The sequence below is a fragment of the Macaca mulatta genome, chromosome 6, assembly GCF_049350105.2.
Source record: "Macaca mulatta isolate MMU2019108-1 chromosome 6, T2T-MMU8v2.0, whole genome shotgun sequence".
NCBI lineage: Eukaryota > Metazoa > Chordata > Mammalia > Primates > Cercopithecidae > Macaca > Macaca mulatta.
The window spans coordinates 162881694-162897958 of NC_133411.1; the positions used below are offsets into that span (position 1 = coordinate 162881694).

General features: G+C 37.5%; 1 protein-coding gene across 10 annotated transcripts in view; it reads right to left on the minus strand.

Annotated features, from left to right (window-relative positions):
- Window positions 1-16265, minus strand: part of FAM114A2 (family with sequence similarity 114 member A2) — a 51957-nt gene that overhangs the window by 27250 nt on the left and 8442 nt on the right. For all 10 annotated transcript variants that reach the window (XM_015141297.3, XM_015141300.3, XM_015141296.3 and 7 more), the window contains 4 exons: window positions 15185-15276; window positions 13871-14005; window positions 12912-13070; window positions 12129-12252 (listed from right to left, as the gene is read on the minus strand). In XM_015141297.3, the coding sequence (XP_014996783.1) occupies window positions 12129-12252; window positions 12912-13070; window positions 13871-14005; window positions 15185-15276 (510 nt within the window). The remainder of the gene's footprint in view (window positions 1-12128; window positions 12253-12911; window positions 13071-13870; window positions 14006-15184; window positions 15277-16265) is intronic.

Here is a 16265-nt window from a genome sequence, read left to right on the forward strand (position 1 = left end):
TGGGTCAAAAATGAAATCAAGATGGAAATTAAATTCTTCAAACTGAATGACAATAGTGACACAACCTATCAAAACCTCTGGGATACAGCAAAGGTGGTGCAAGGAGGAAAGTTCATAGCCCGAAACACCTACATCAAAAAGTCTGAATGAGCACTAACAGACAATCTAAGGTCACACTTCAAGGAACTAGAGAAATAAGGACAAACCAAACCCAAACCCAGCAGAAGAAAGGAAATAGCCATGATCAGAACAGAACTAAATGAAGTTGAAACAAACAAAAATACAAAAGATAGGCCGGGCGCGGTGGCTCAAGCCTGTAATCCCAGCACTTTGGGAGGCCGAGGCGGGTGGATCACGAGGTCAGGAGATGGAGACTATCCTGGCTAACATGGTGAAACCCCGTCTCTACTAAAAATACAAAAAACTAGCCGGGCGTGGTGGCGGGCGCCTGTAGTCTCAGCTACTTGGGAGGCTGAGGCGGGAGAATGGCGTGAACCCGGGAGGCGGAGCTTGCAGTGAGCCGAGATCATGCCACTGCACTCCAGCCTGGGAGACACAGCGAGACTCCGTCTCAAAAAAAAAAAAAAAAAAAAAATACAAAAGATAATTGAAACAAAAAGTCGATTCTTTGAAAAGATAAATAAAATTGATAGACCATTAGCAAGATTAAGCAAGAGAGAAAATCAAAATAATCTCAATTAGAAATGAAATGGGAGACATTACAACTGACAACACAAAAATACAAAAGATCATTCACGGCTGCTATGAACACCTTTATGCACATAAACTAGAAAACCTAGAGGAGATGGATAAATTTCTGGAAAAATACAACCTTCCTAGCTTAAATCAAGAAGAATCAGATACCCTGAATAGACCAATAACAAGCAGTGAACTGAAATGGTAATTTTAAAAATTACCAACAAAAAAAAGTCCAGGACCGGATGGATTCACAGAAGAATTCTACTAGACATTCAAAAAAGAATTGGTACCAATCCTATTGACACTATTTCACAAGATAGAGAAAGAGGGAACCCTCCCTAAATCTTTCCATCAAGCCAGTATCACCCTAATTCCAAAACCAGGAAAGAACATAACCAAAAAAGAAAACTACAAACCAATATCCCTGATGAGCATAGATGCTAAAATCCTTAACAAAGTACTAGCTAACCAAATCCAACAACATATCAAAAAGATAATCCACCATGATCAAGTGGGTTTCGTACCAGGGATGCAGGGATAGTTTAACAGATGAAAGGCAATAAATGTGATATACCACCTAAGCAGAATTAAAAACAAAAATCATACAATCATCTCAACTGATGCAGAAAAAGCATTCCACAAAATGCAGCATCCCTTTATGATTAAAACTCTCAACAAAATCAGCATACAAGGGACATATACCTCAATGTAATAAAAGCCATCTAGACAAACTCACAGCCAACATAATACTGAATGGGGAGAAGTTGAAAGCATTCCCTCTGAGAACTGGAACAAGACAAGGATGCCCACCCTCACCACTCCTCTTCAACACAGTACTGGAAGTCCCAGCCAGAGCAATCAGACAAGAGAAAGAAATAAAGGGTATCCAAATCAGTAAAGAGGAGGTCTAACTGTCACTGTTTGCTGACAATTGTTTACCTAGAAAACCCTAAACTCTCCTCCAGAAAGCTCCTAGAACTGATAAAAGAATTCAGCAGTGTTTCTGGATACAAAATTAATGCACACAAATCAGTAGCTCTTCAATACAATAACAGCGACCAAGCAGAGAATCAAATCAAGAACTCGACCTCTTTTACAAAAGCTGCAAAAAAAAAAAAAAAACAAACAAAAAAAAAAAACAAAACTTAGCAATATACCCAACCAAGAAGGTAAAACACCTCAACAAGGAAAACTACAAAACAATGCTGGAAGAAATCATACGATACAAACAAATGAAAACACATCCCATGCTCATGGATGGTAGAATCAGTATTTTGAAAATGACCACACTGCCCAAAGCAATCTACAAATTCAACACTATCCCCATCAAAATACCACCACCATTATTCAGTGAACTAAAAAAAATCCTAAAATTTGTATGGAACCAAAAAAGAGCCCACACAGCCAAAGCAAGACTAAGCAAAAAGAATAAATCTGGAAGCATCATATTACCTGATTTCAAACTATACTATAAGGCCACAGTCACCCAAACAGCATGGTATTGGTATAAAAATAGGCACATAGACCAATAGAACAGAACAGAGAACCCAGAAATAAACCCAAATACTTAAAGCCAACTGATCTTTGACAAAGCAAACAAAAACATAAAGTAGGGAAAGGACACCCTGTTAAACAAATGGTGCTGGGATAATTGGCTAGCCACATGTAGGAGAATGAAACTGAATCCTCATTTCTTATCTTACACAATAATCAACTAAGACCTGAAACTATAAAAATTCTAGAAGGTAACATTGGAAAAACCCTTCTAGACATTGGCTTAGGCAAGGATTTCCCGACCAAGAACTCAAAAGCAAACGCAATAAAAACAAAGAAAAATAGCTGGAACTTAATTAAACTAAAGAGCTTTTGCATGGCAAAAAAGTCAGCAGAGTAAACAGACAACCCACAGGGTGGGAGAAAATCTTCACAATCTATACATCTGACAAACAACTAACATCCAGAATCCACAATGAACTCAAACAAATCAACAAGAAAAAAACAATCCAATCAAAAAGTGGGCTAAGGACATGAACTGACAATTCTCAAAAGAAGATAAACAAATGGCTCTAAACATATGAAAAAATGCTCAACATCACTAATGATCAGGGAAATGCAAATCAAAACCACAATGCGATACCACCTTATTCCTGCAAGAATGGCCATAATCAAAAAACCAAAAAATAATAGATGCTGGCATGGATGCAGTGAACAGGGAACACTTCTACATGGCTGGTGGGAACGTAAACTAGTACAACCACTATGGAAAACTGTGTAGATTTTCCTTAAAGAACTAAAAGTAGAATACCATTTGATCCAGCAATCCCACTACTGGGTATCTACCCAGAGGAAAAGAAGTCATTATATGAAAAAGATCCTTGGAGGGGTCCGTTCCAAGATGGCTGAATAGAAACAGCTCTGGTCAGTGGCTCCCAGTGTGATCGACACAGAAGACGGGTGATTTCTGCATTTCCAACTGAGGTACCTGGTTCATCTCACTGGGACTGGTCAGACAGTGGGTGCAGCCCACAGAGGGCAAGCCAAAGCAGGGTAGGGCATCGCCTCACCTGGGAAGTGCAAGGGGTCGGGGGAGTTCCCTTTCCTAGCCAAGAGAAACTGTGACAGACTATACCGGGAAAATCAGGACACTGCCACCTAAACACTGCGCTTTTCCAACAGTCTTAGCAAACGGCACACCAGGAGATTATATCCTGTGCCTAGCTCAGCGGGGCCCACTCCCACGGAGCCTTGCTCACTGCTAGTTTGAGATCGAACTACCAGGCAGCAAGCCTGGCTGGGGGAGGGGCGTCCGCCATTGCTGAGGCTTGAGTTGGTAAACAAAGCCTCCAGGAAGCTCGAACTGGGAGGAGCCCACTGAAGCTCAAGGAGGTCCCCCTGCCTCTGAAGACTCCACCTCTAGGGGCAGGGCATAGCTGAACAAAAGGCAGAAGAAACTTCTGCAGACTTAAACGTCCCTGTCTGACAGCTCTGAAAAGAGCAGTGGTTCTCCCAGCACAGTGTTTGAGCTCTGAGAATGGACAGACTGCCTCAAGTGGGTCCCTGACTCCCATGTAGCCTAACTTGGAGACACCTCCTAGTAGGGGCCAACTGACACTTCATACAGCTGGGTGCCACTCTGAGACAAAGCTTCCAGAAGAAGGATCAGGCAGCAACACTTGCTGTTCTGCAATATTTGCTGTTCTGCAGCCTCCGCTGGTGATACCCAGGCAAATTGGGTCTGGAGTGGACCTCCAGCAAACTCCAACAGACCTGCAGCTGAGGGACCTGACTGTTAGAAGGAAAACTAACAAACAGAAAGGAATAACATCAACAAAAAGGACATCCACACCAAAACCCCATCTGTAGGTCACCATCATCAAAGACCAAAGGTAGATAAAACCACAAAGATGGGGAGAAACCAGAGCAGAAAAGTTGAAAATTCTAAAAACCAGAATGTCCCTTCTCCTCCAAAGGAACACAGCTCCTCGCCAGCAACAGAACAAAGCGGGACAGAGAATGATTTTGACAAGTTGGCAGAAGTAGACTTCAGAAAGTCGGTAATAACAAACTACTCCAAGCTAAAGGAGGATGTTTGAACCCATCGCAAGGAAGCTAAAAACATTGAAAAAGATTAGACGAATGTCTAACTAGAATAAACAGTATAGAGAAGACCTTAAATGACCTGATGGAGCTGAAAACCATGGCACGAGAACTACGTGGCACATGCACAAGCTTCAGTAGCTAATTCGAACAAGTGGAAGAAAGGGTATCAGTGATTGAAGATCAAATTAATAAAATAAAGTGAGAAGAGAAGTTTAGAGAAAAAATAGTAAAAACAAAAGAACGAAGCTTCCAAGAAATATGGGTCTATGTGAAAAGACCAACTCTACATTTGACTGGTGGACCTGAAAGTGACGGGGAGAATGGAACCAAGCTGGAAAACACTCTTCAGGATATTATCCAGGAGAACTTCCCCAACCTAGCAAGGCAGGCCAACATGCAAATTCAAGAAATACAGAGAACACCACAAAGAGAGTCTTCAAGAAGAGCAACCCCAAGACACATAATTGTCAGATTCACCAAGATTGAAATGAAGGAAAAATCTTAAGGGCAGCCAGAGAGAAAGGTCAGGTTGCCCACAACGGGAAGCCCATCAGACTAACAGCAGATCTCTCAGCAGAAACTCTACAAGCCAGAAGAGTGGTGTCCAATATTTAACATTCTTAAATAAAAGAATTTTCAACCCAGAATTTCATATCCAGGCAAACTCAGCTTCATAAGTGAAGGAGAAATAAAATCCTTTACAGACAAGCAAATGCTGAGGGATTTTGTCACCACAAGGCCTGCCTTACAAGAGTGGTCCTGAAGGAAGTGCTAAACACAGAAAGGAACAACTGGTACCAGCCACTGCAAAAACATGCCAAATTGTAAAGACCATCGATGCTAGGAAGAAACTGCATCAACTAATGGGCAAAATAACTAGGTAACATCATAATGACAGGATCAAATTCATACATAACAATATTAACCTTAACTGTAAAGGGGCTATATGCCCCAATTAAAAGACAAAGACTGGCAAATTGGATAAAGAGTCAAGACCCATCAGGGTGCTATATTCAGGATACCCATCTCACGTGCAGAGACACACATAGGCTCAAAATAAAGGGATAGAGGAAGATCTACCAAGCAAATGGAAAGCAAAAAAAAGCAGGGATTACAATACTAGTCTCGATAAAACAGATTTTAAACTAACGAAGTTCAAAAGAGACAAAGAAGGCTATTATGTAATGGTAAAGGGATCACTTCAACAAGAACTAACTATCCTAAATATATATGAACCCAATACAGGAGCACCCAGATTCATAAAGCAAGTCCTTAGAGACTTACAAAGAGACTTAGACTCCCACACAATAATAATGGGAGACTTTAACATCCCACTGTCAACATTAGACAGATCAACGAGAAAGAAAGTTAAGATATCCAGGAATTGAACTTAGCTCTGCACCAAGCAGACCTAATAGACAGCTAGAGAACTCTCCACCAAAAATCAACAGAATATACATTCTTCTCAGCACCACATCGCACTTACTCCAAAATCAACCACATAGTTGGAAGTAAAGCACTCCTCAGCAATTGTAAAAGAACAGAAACCACAACAAACTGTCTCTCAGACCACAGTGCGATCAAATTAGAACTCAGGATTAAGAAACTCACTAAAAACCACACAACTACATGGAAACTGAAAAACCTGCTCCTGAATGACTACCGGGTACATAACAAAATGAAGGCAGAAATAAAGATGTTCTTTGAAACCAATGAGAACAAACACACAACGTACCACAAACTCTGGGACACATTTAAAGCAGTGTGTAGAGGGAAATTTATAGCACTAAATGCCCACAAGAGAAAGCAGGAAAGATCTAAAATCAATACCCTGACATCACAATTAAAAGAACTAGAGAAGCAAGAGCAAATAAATTCAAAGGCTAGCAGAAAACAAGAAGTAACTAAGATCAGAGCAGAACAAAAAACCCTTCAAAAAATCAATGAATCCAGGAGCTGTTTTTTTGAAAAGATCAACAAAACTGATAGACTGCTGGCAAGACTAATAAAGAAGAAAAGAGAGAAGAATCAAATAGATGCAATAAAAAAATGCTAAAGGGGATATCACCACCGATCCCACAGAAATACAAACTACCATCAGAGAATACTATAAACACCTTTACGCAAATAAACTAGAAAATCTAGAAGAAATGGACAAATTCCTGGACACATACACTCTCCCAAGACTAAACCAGGAAGAAGCTGAATCACTGAATAGAGCAATAACAGACTCTGAAATTGAAGCAATAATTAATAGACTACCAATCAAAAAAAGTCCAGGACCAGATGGATTCACAGCCGAATTCTACTGGAGGTACAAAGAGGAGCTGGTACCATTCCTTCTGAAACTATTCCTATCAATAAAAAAAAAAGAGGGAATCCTCCCTAACTCATTTTATGAGGCCACCATCATCCTGATACCAAAGCCTGGCAGAGACGCAACAAAAAACGAGAATTTCAGACCAATATCCCTGATGAACATCGATGCAAAAATCCTCAATAAAATACTGGCAAACTGAATCCAGCAGCACATCAAAAAGCTTATTCACCAAGATCAAGTTGGCTTTATCTCTGGGATGCAAGGCTGGTTCAACATATGCAAATCAATAAACGTAATCCATCATAGAAACAGAACCAAAGACAAAAACCACATGATTATCTCAATAGATGCAGAAAAGATCTTCAACAAAATTCAACAGCCCTTCATGCTAAAAACTCTCAATAAATTCAGTATTGATGGAACGTATCTCAAAATTAAAAGCTATTTATGACAAACCCACAGCCAGTATCATACTGAACGGGCAGAAACTGGAAGCATTCCCTTTGAAAACTGGCACAAGACAGGGATGCCCTCTCTCACCACTCCTATTCAACATAGTGTTGGAAGTTCTGACCAAGGCACTCAGGAGGAGAAACAAATAAAGGGTTTTCAATTAGGAAAAGAGGAAGTCAAATTGTCCCTGTTTGCAGATGACATGATTGTATATTTAAAAAACCCCATCATCTCAGCCCAAAATCTCCTTAAGCTGATAAGCAACTTCAGCAAAGTCTCAGGATACAAAATCAACGTGCAAAAATCACAAGCATTTTTATACATCAATAACAGACAGAGAGCCAAATCATGAGTGAACTCCCATTCACAATTGCTACAAAGAGAATAAAATACCTAAGAATCCAACTTACAAGGGATGAGAAGGACCTCTTCAAGGAGAGCTACAAACCACTGCTCAATGAAGTAAGAGATACAGGATACAAACAAATGGAAGAACATTCCATGCTCATAGAGAGGAAGAATCAATATTGTGAAAATGGCCATACTGCCCAAGGTAACTTATAGATTCAATGCCATCCCCATTAAGCTACCAATTACTTTCTTCACAGAATTGGAAAAAACTACTGTAAAGTTCATATGAAACCAAAAAAGAGCCCACATCGCCAAGACGATCCTAAGCAAAAAGAACAAAGTTGGAGGCATCATGCCACCCAACTTCAAACTATACTATATATAGGTAGTATAGTTTGAAGGAACTGGATCCTTTCCTTATGCCTTACACAAAAATTAATTCAAGATGGATTAAAGACTTAAATATTAGACCTAAACCCATAAAAACCCTAGAAGAAAACCTAGGCAATACCATTCAGGACCTAGGCATGGGCAAGGACTTCATGACTAAAACACCAAAAGCAATGGCAACAAAAGCCAAAATTGACAAATGGGATCTAATTAAACTAAAGAGCTTCTGCACAGCAAAAGAAACTACCATTGGAGTGAACAGGCAACCTACAGAATGGGAGAACATTTTTGCAATCTACCCATCTGACAAAGGGCTAATATCCAGAATTTACAAAGAACTTAAACAAATTTAGAAGACAAAATCAAACAACCCCATCAAAAAGTGGGCAAAGGATATGAACAGACACTTCTCAAAAGAAGACATTTATGGAGCCAAGAGACACATGAAAAAATGCTCATCATCACTTGTCATCAGAGAAATGCAAATCAAAACCACAATGAGATACCATCGCACACCAGTTAGAATGGTGATCATTAACAAGTCAGGAAACAACAGATGCTGGAGAGGATGTGGAGAAATAGGAATGCTTTTACAATGTTGCTGGGAGTGTAAACTAGTTCAATCATTGTGGAAGACAGTGTGGTGATTCCTCAAGGGTCTAGAACTAGAAATACCATTTGATCCAGTGATCCCATTACTGGGTATATACCCAAAGGATTATAAATCATGCTGCTATAAGGACAAATGCCCACATATGTTTATTGTGGTACTATTCACAATAGCAAAGACTTGAAATCAACCCAAATGTCCATCAATGATAGACTGGATTAAGAAAATGTGGCACATATATACCACGGAATACTATGCAGTCAATAAAAAGGATGAGTTCATGTCCTTTGTAGCGATATGGATGAAGCTGGAAACCATCATTCTGAGCAAACCATCACAAGGACAGAAAACCAAACACCACATGTTCTCACTCATAGGTGGGAACTGAACAATGAGAGCACTTGGACACAGGGTGGGGAACATCACACAATGGGGCCTGTCATGGAGCAGGGGAATGGGGGAGGGATAGCGTTGGGAGAAGTGCCTAATGTAAATGACGAGTTGATGGGTGCAGCAAACCAACACAGCACATGTATACATATGTTAGAGGCCTGCACGTTGTGCACATGTACCCTAGAACATAAAAGTATAATAATAAAAGAAAAAATAAAAGAAAAAGATACTTGCACACGCATGTTTATAGCAGCACAATTCACACTTGTAAAAATGTGGAACCAACTCAAATGCCCATCAATGAGTAGATAAAGAAACTGTGACATATATATACATATATGATAGAATACTACACAGCCATAAAAAGGAATGAATTAACACATTCGCAGTGACCTGGATGAGACTGAAGGCTATTATTCTAAGTGAAGTAACTCAGGAATGGAAAACCAAACATCATATGTTCTCATTAATAAGTAGGAGCTAAGCTATGAGGATGCAAAGGCTTAAGAATGACACAATGGGCTTTGGGGACTCGGTGGGGAAAGGATGGGAAGGGAGTGTGGTGTATACTGCTCAGGTGCACAAACTGGGTGCAGTGTATACTGCTCGGGTGATGGGTGCACCAAATTCTCACAAATCACCTCTAAAGAACTTACTCATGTAACCAAACACCACCTGTTCCCTGATAACCTATGGAAATAAAAAAATTGAAAAAAAAACAACAAAAGACAAAGAGCATTGGTAAACATAACTATGTAATTATAAATGATATAAATGTATATTTCTTCTCCTTAAGTGATTTTAAAAGAAAAAGAAAAAAAAGTCCCTGTTTTTAGAGAATCCACACACTTATGTTTCCTGTCACAGGAAAAACTCTAAGACCCTCACTCAGAGCTCTTTGCTTTTAACAGACATCTTGAATAAAACTAGTCACCTTGTTTCTCACCCACAGATTGGAAATAGAAAACCAAATGAGATTCATGGGATATCAGAAGCCAGCTCACTAACAGTGAAGTAAAAGATGAACAGATAAATGAACAGAAAGAAATAAAGACGTACAAATTCTAAAAAGCAATCAGAAACATTTTTAAAAAGCATTGCAGTTTAGGTTATTTAATCTGGTAATTCTCAAACTTGTTGGTCTCAGGACCTTGTTGTACTTGTAAAACTTTCTGAGAACATTAAAGAGCTTTTTTAGTGTAAGTTTTATACATATACATATGAAAAGTTATAAAACAAAGTGTTCATTAATTCATTCGAAACAGTAAACCCACACTAGTTATTAACATAAATAACATACTTTTTATTTTTAAAAACTGTATTTTTCAAAAAAGAAAAATTTTAGTGAGAATAGTGCCATCATTTAATATCATGGTTGAATCTCTTTAATATCTAGCTCAACAGATGATAGCTAAATTCTCTTATCTACTTTTATATTCAGTCTGTTATGTTGCTTTGTTTAAGTATATGAAGAAAATTCAACTTTACAAAGATACATAGTTGGAAAGGGAAGAAGTATTTTAATAGCCTTTTCAGATAATTATTAATATTCTTTAATACCACACCAAAACTCAACAAGTGGTCATTTCTTAAAAATTAGTTGCAATGAACTATATTGCAATATACCTGAAACCATAACATAAAATTTTGTACACTAAATTAAAATCCATTAGGTCTTTTACCCATGGTGATTTGACATTTAGAATATATTGGTTCTCTGAGTTACGCAGATTTTCCAAATGCCAATACATTTCCTTGTAAAATATAAAAAAGTGATCATATTTTAACAAATATGATCACCACAAATTTCATCAGAAGAGTCTATAAGCACTGGGAAGCTGTCAAGCTCACCACAGCAGCAAATAAGTTTTACAAAGTTTCAACCTTCACTTACATTTTTATCATGAGTCACAAATAAATTAGTTGCTTTCCTTGAAGAAAAGGCTCACTTCATTCATTTTCAGGAAAATGTGTACCAACTGTCCTATTCTGAGTAGTCTCTGTGACTGTTATCCTTTCAAGTAAAAATGGTATTCCATGAAAAAAGCATGTAGTTCAGCTCACAACTCAAATAATGTAAGTGCTTTTCCTGAGACAAACATCATACTTCAGTAGGCATCACACGGAACATTTGTAAGACGCATATTTAAAGGTCAAGATTTAATAAAAGTAATAATGTTTACTGCATCATCAAGGACAAGATTAAATAAACCTGGCACTTTTTTTTTTTTTTTAACTGCCAATGCATGGCAATAAAAATGCAATGACACTAGTAGACTTTGCTAACATCTTGATCCATGTTATGGCACCAGCAATTTTATGCATGATTGTTATTCACCATCAGCACAAATGCCAAAGCAGAAAAAAAAAAATCATAATAATTTTTTAAAAATTCCTAAGCAGACAACATCTTAGTATTATGATGCAGAGTTTTGACTCATAGACGCCCTGAAAGGGTTTTGGGAATTCAAGGGTCTACAGACCACACTTTGTTCATCATTGATTTAACCTACTACATAGGTGATTATCTCTACGTCTTAATGAAACCTGAGAGAATTTTTCCATTCACTTTTAAAGTTTAAAACTGATTATTTCATCAAGAAAAGGCAAAACTGTATTCGTTAGATTCCACTTTTTAAAAAAAGATCAGCTTAGAAATATTTCCTGCTAAAATGTTAATAAAACAATCCTTAGAACTTAACATTCAGTTGCCTGGCAATTATGCTTTATGTCAGTCATCTCATTTCCTGACCCATCTCATTTTCTGATAATTTTGCAAATACACATAGTATTTACATTTTCTGAGAAAGAAGATATTAAAATATGGCATAAGGGTTTTCAAAATAAAAAAAGACAAACTATCACCCACATTATGGATAACTGCCACCCTGCATGCCTCAATTCAAGACAGAATCAGGGGTTACGAGAGTCAGAGAGGCAGAGGTAAAGTACCTAGGAATATAAAAGGTCATATGAATGACCAGTCAAACTGAGGCAACAATCTGAAGAGAACAGCTTTCTAACTGCAAAAACAGGCAAAGACATGAGTTGCAAGATTAGGCCTTGAGAAGTCACAAAGAGTTTGGTTGGAAGGAGGTAGGGAGACACGGGCATAAGGCCAACTGCCCCCATCAATGCGTAGTCAGGTGCAAGGCTGTAGAGAATTTTACACAGAGAATCTGCATTAAATTTTCACTGAAAAAGTAAAATCAAGCCAGTGTAATAAGAGAGTAAATAATTTATTTCAAGGGCAATGCAATGCATACAAACACACTGCATCCTCTCCACTCAGATACTAAATTTCAGTATTACCTTTTTTCTCTTCTTCCTCTTCTTCACAAAATTCTGCTAGAGAAAATGCTTCTTTGAGTTGCTCTAATTCAACTTTTAGAGTTTCTAATTCTTCTCCACTCAGAGAATTAAGGATAGATTTCACCTGAATGGATATAAGAATAAAATGTTACAGGAGTATGAAAGAAAAGAAAAACATTCACAGATGAGGAAGAGACTATATATAGATCATATTGAAGTCAAAATTACGAGCTGACCAGTCAGCACAAGTTATTCCTTAAGAACCTTAACACAAGAGGCTGGTTATGACAGAAAGGTAGGGAGACTCTGTACTTCTAAAAGTAATACTAGCCAGAAATTCCTGGAAATTATCAGTGTTTAACAACGGCTTAGAAATCACAGAAAAATGAGATAATCTTAAATCAATTAAAAGCTAACAGGTAACTGTACACAAATTGGCAGCTCAAGTCAACAGGTTTCTTGGCAGCCTAGGTCAAAAAAAGTAAAAACAAAACAAAACAAAAACCAAAGCGAAGAAAAAACAACAAATGTCCTATTAAGACCTGTTTGTTAATCTGCCTTTTTCGTCTAAATTTAAAGAAATAATACTTGACTAATTCTATTTCTAGCAATTAGTTCAGTCAAACATCAGTTTTTAAATTTATTTTGTGGTAGTATTTCCAACACATCTCAAGCCACTATCAAAAATACATTTCATCTTCCGAATGTACAAAGAGAAAAGAAACTATGCAGCATTCTTTTACTTGAAGACTTTTTCCAGTTGAGATTTTGGCTTGGAATTACCTTTATTTCACTTTCTCGGGAAAGCATCTCCAGAGCTTCTAGATGTGAAAGGCCTTGAAATTCATCAAAGAGTAACCCATAATGAGTTTTCTTTTCTGTTTCCATAGTAACCTCATTGGAGTTCCATATCTCTTCTTTCTCCTTCGCCTCTCGTAAAACCTAAAAAGAGATGGAGGCATTACACTGTAGCAAACAATGAGAGCTCAAGGATGAGTTCTGAGAATTGAAGGAAGCAAAGCTTAGACATATTACAGTACAGAGGATTGCCCTTTCATTCTTGGCATTGCAATTCAAATCTGGTAGACTCAGGAGCTACAGAAAGAAAGATGATCACACATAATTTGAGACGGTGTTTCACTCTGTCACCCAGGCTGGAGTGCAGTGGCACGTCTCTGCTCACTGCAACCTCTGCCTCCTGGGTTTAAGCTATTCTCGTGTTTCAGCCTCCCGAGTAGCTGGGATTATAGGCATATGCCACCATGCCCAGCTAATTTTTGTATTTTTAGAAGAGACGGGGTTTCATTATGTTGGCCAGGTTGATCTTGAACTCCTGACCTCAACTGATCCACCTGCCTCGGCCTCCCAAAGTGCTGGGATTACAGCTGTGAGCCACCGTGCCTGGTCACATAATTTGATCCTAGAAAGTGCAAATAACACCCAAGGAACCAGTTTCTCTGAAAGTGATTTAAACATTAAAAAGAAAAAAAAAAAAACCTGACAAGGTTTAGCATTTTGTACTGCACTGATGGGAGGATCCTGCAGAAAGGAAACAGGAGGAAAAAACAGCTGGGTATTTCTGTAAACAGTAGAGCTCTCACCAATCCCTGACCCCCCAAAAAACGCCTTAATAAAAATATTATTGAAAATTCTTGAAAACACTAACAAGGTTCCAAGTAAACAAAGGCAAAAATACAGATCAAAACAGAAACAGGAAGTAAACAGGTAAAGATAATCAGTACCTGAGATAGTGTAGCATTTCGGTTCATCAGACCCTTGGTTCTTTTAAATCCAGGATCCCCTTCAGCTATCACATCCATTGTCTTTTTTCCAATGAATTCTAAGGCATCCAAACCCCCACTGATAACACTCTTTCCCTAGAAAATACACGAAACCTCATTACAACAATATTGAGAAAACATAACGGTATGCATATTTTTATTATTATATAAAAATAGTGGCTAACAATACCAAGCATTGGCAAGAATGTAAGGCAAATAAAACAATCGCACACTGCTTATGGGAATGTAAATAGGTATAACTTCGTTGGAAAACTGTTTGTCAACATCTACTACAGCTGCATGACCCAGCAATTCCACTCATGGTTACATCCTAACAGAAATAAGTACAGAGGTTCATCAGAAGACATGTACAAAAATGTTCATAACAGCTCTTTGTAATAGCTACAAACTGAAAACTACCCCAATGCTCACCAACTATGAAATGAATAAATAAAACGTGACAAAACTTCACAATGAAATACAACAAAGAAAATCAAATCTTCCACACAAACTCCACCATAGATACATTATACAAACATAATGTTGTGTGAAAGAAGTTAGCTACTATATGTGATTCCACTTATGTAAAGCTGAAATGCAGGTAAAATTAACCTATGATGGTAGAGGTCAGGATTATGGTTATCTTGGTGCAGGAGAGGGGAAGACACAGGAAACTGGGAGAGGACACAAGATGGTGGAGGGATCTGCTGTACGGTAATACTGTTTCTTACTCTGGGTGCTTCACGCTGAAAATTCAAACAACACTTACTGTTTCATTCTTCTGTATGTATATTTCAATAAAAAGTTAAAATTTAAAAAAATACTAGCTATCTATCCTCATGTAGCAAAGATATTTAGCTTCCTAGACAATCCTTTCACAAATCTTTTTAATCATATATAGTTTCGCAAATATCTGTCAAAAAGATCACATTTCCCCTTTGCCTAAAAGATGCAACTATGAGAAAAATATTTTTGTAAAGCAGACATTTTTTTAGGGCCACCAAATTAAGAATTCGTAATACATATATTGCCTCTCTGTAACTCCTACTCCCTTATTGATACTCCTTTATTTCCTACTTTCATCCTTATTGCTTTAATGAAAGTTTTCAAGTAGCATTCACTCCACCCAGAAGACCAAAGTGACTGGTCTTCAGTGGCCTGGACTCCTTTAAAAGTAATCAGTCCACATGTATGTTCAAAGAAAAGAGAGAGAAAGATATGCAAATTCATTATAATTATGGAAAGGAACAGGCCACCTTGCACTTTTTTACTTACTGTGCTCTGAACAGCAGTAGAGATAGTTGAGAATACACCAAATGCCCCAGCCACTGGGGAGAAGTTTTCATTCTCTTTGGCATTTGTCTCTCCTACAAGAGGGAGGGGATGTGTAAACATGAAGCACAGGTCCCTTAACTCTTATGCTTTATTAGCATCTATGTGAATTTTTTAAAACTAGACCCTGCCTACTACACACAAGGCTTTAGCCCTTTTTATCATTTTAAACCATTTGCTTATTTTAAAATGAAAGCTAAGATAGGCAGTTTTCATTTTCATTTCATTTCAAAAATAAAATCCAGTTTTGTAAACAAACAGCTGATATATACAACAGACTACATGTTGTATGATTCCAATTATATAATCTTCAGGACAAAGTCAAACTATAAGGTCAGAAAACTATAAGATCAGTAATTGCTGAGAACTGACAGTAAGTGAAGCAGAGTGACTACAAAAGGGCATGAGAGAACTTTTTTGGGGTAATAAAAATATTCTTATGTCTCAATTATCTATACAGATATAAGAAACATTCCATATATCTGTATTGATCATTCTATAAAGAATGTTTTCTATATCTGCATAATCACAGTGTACTATGATTACATAGTATAAACAGAAGTATATATACTGGTCAAAACATGTAAAACTGTACATCTAAAAAGAATAAATTTTACTGTGTGTAAATTATAACTCAATAAACCTGATTTTTAAAAATCCAGTCTATTTTAAATTTTGTCCTAGAAAATTATGATTAGTAGAAATCAAACAGACATACATTACAAAGATGGGTATATTTTAAAAAAAAATCTATTAACTTTAAAAATTTCACATAGGAAAACAACCATTATACCAAATAATTTAAGTATTATTAAATACTCTATTATCGAGAGGACTTCCACTTCCAGCCATAATAGATTAACTGGTATTAGATACGCCCTCCTGCCACAACAACTGAAAAACTGGACAATATATAAGAAGCAACTGTCTTCAGACATAGGACAATAGGCAGTACAAGACTTTGGTTCACACAAGAAAAAAAAAAGTAAACTTTACAATTGGCTTGGCTTTCTGTATAGAGGAG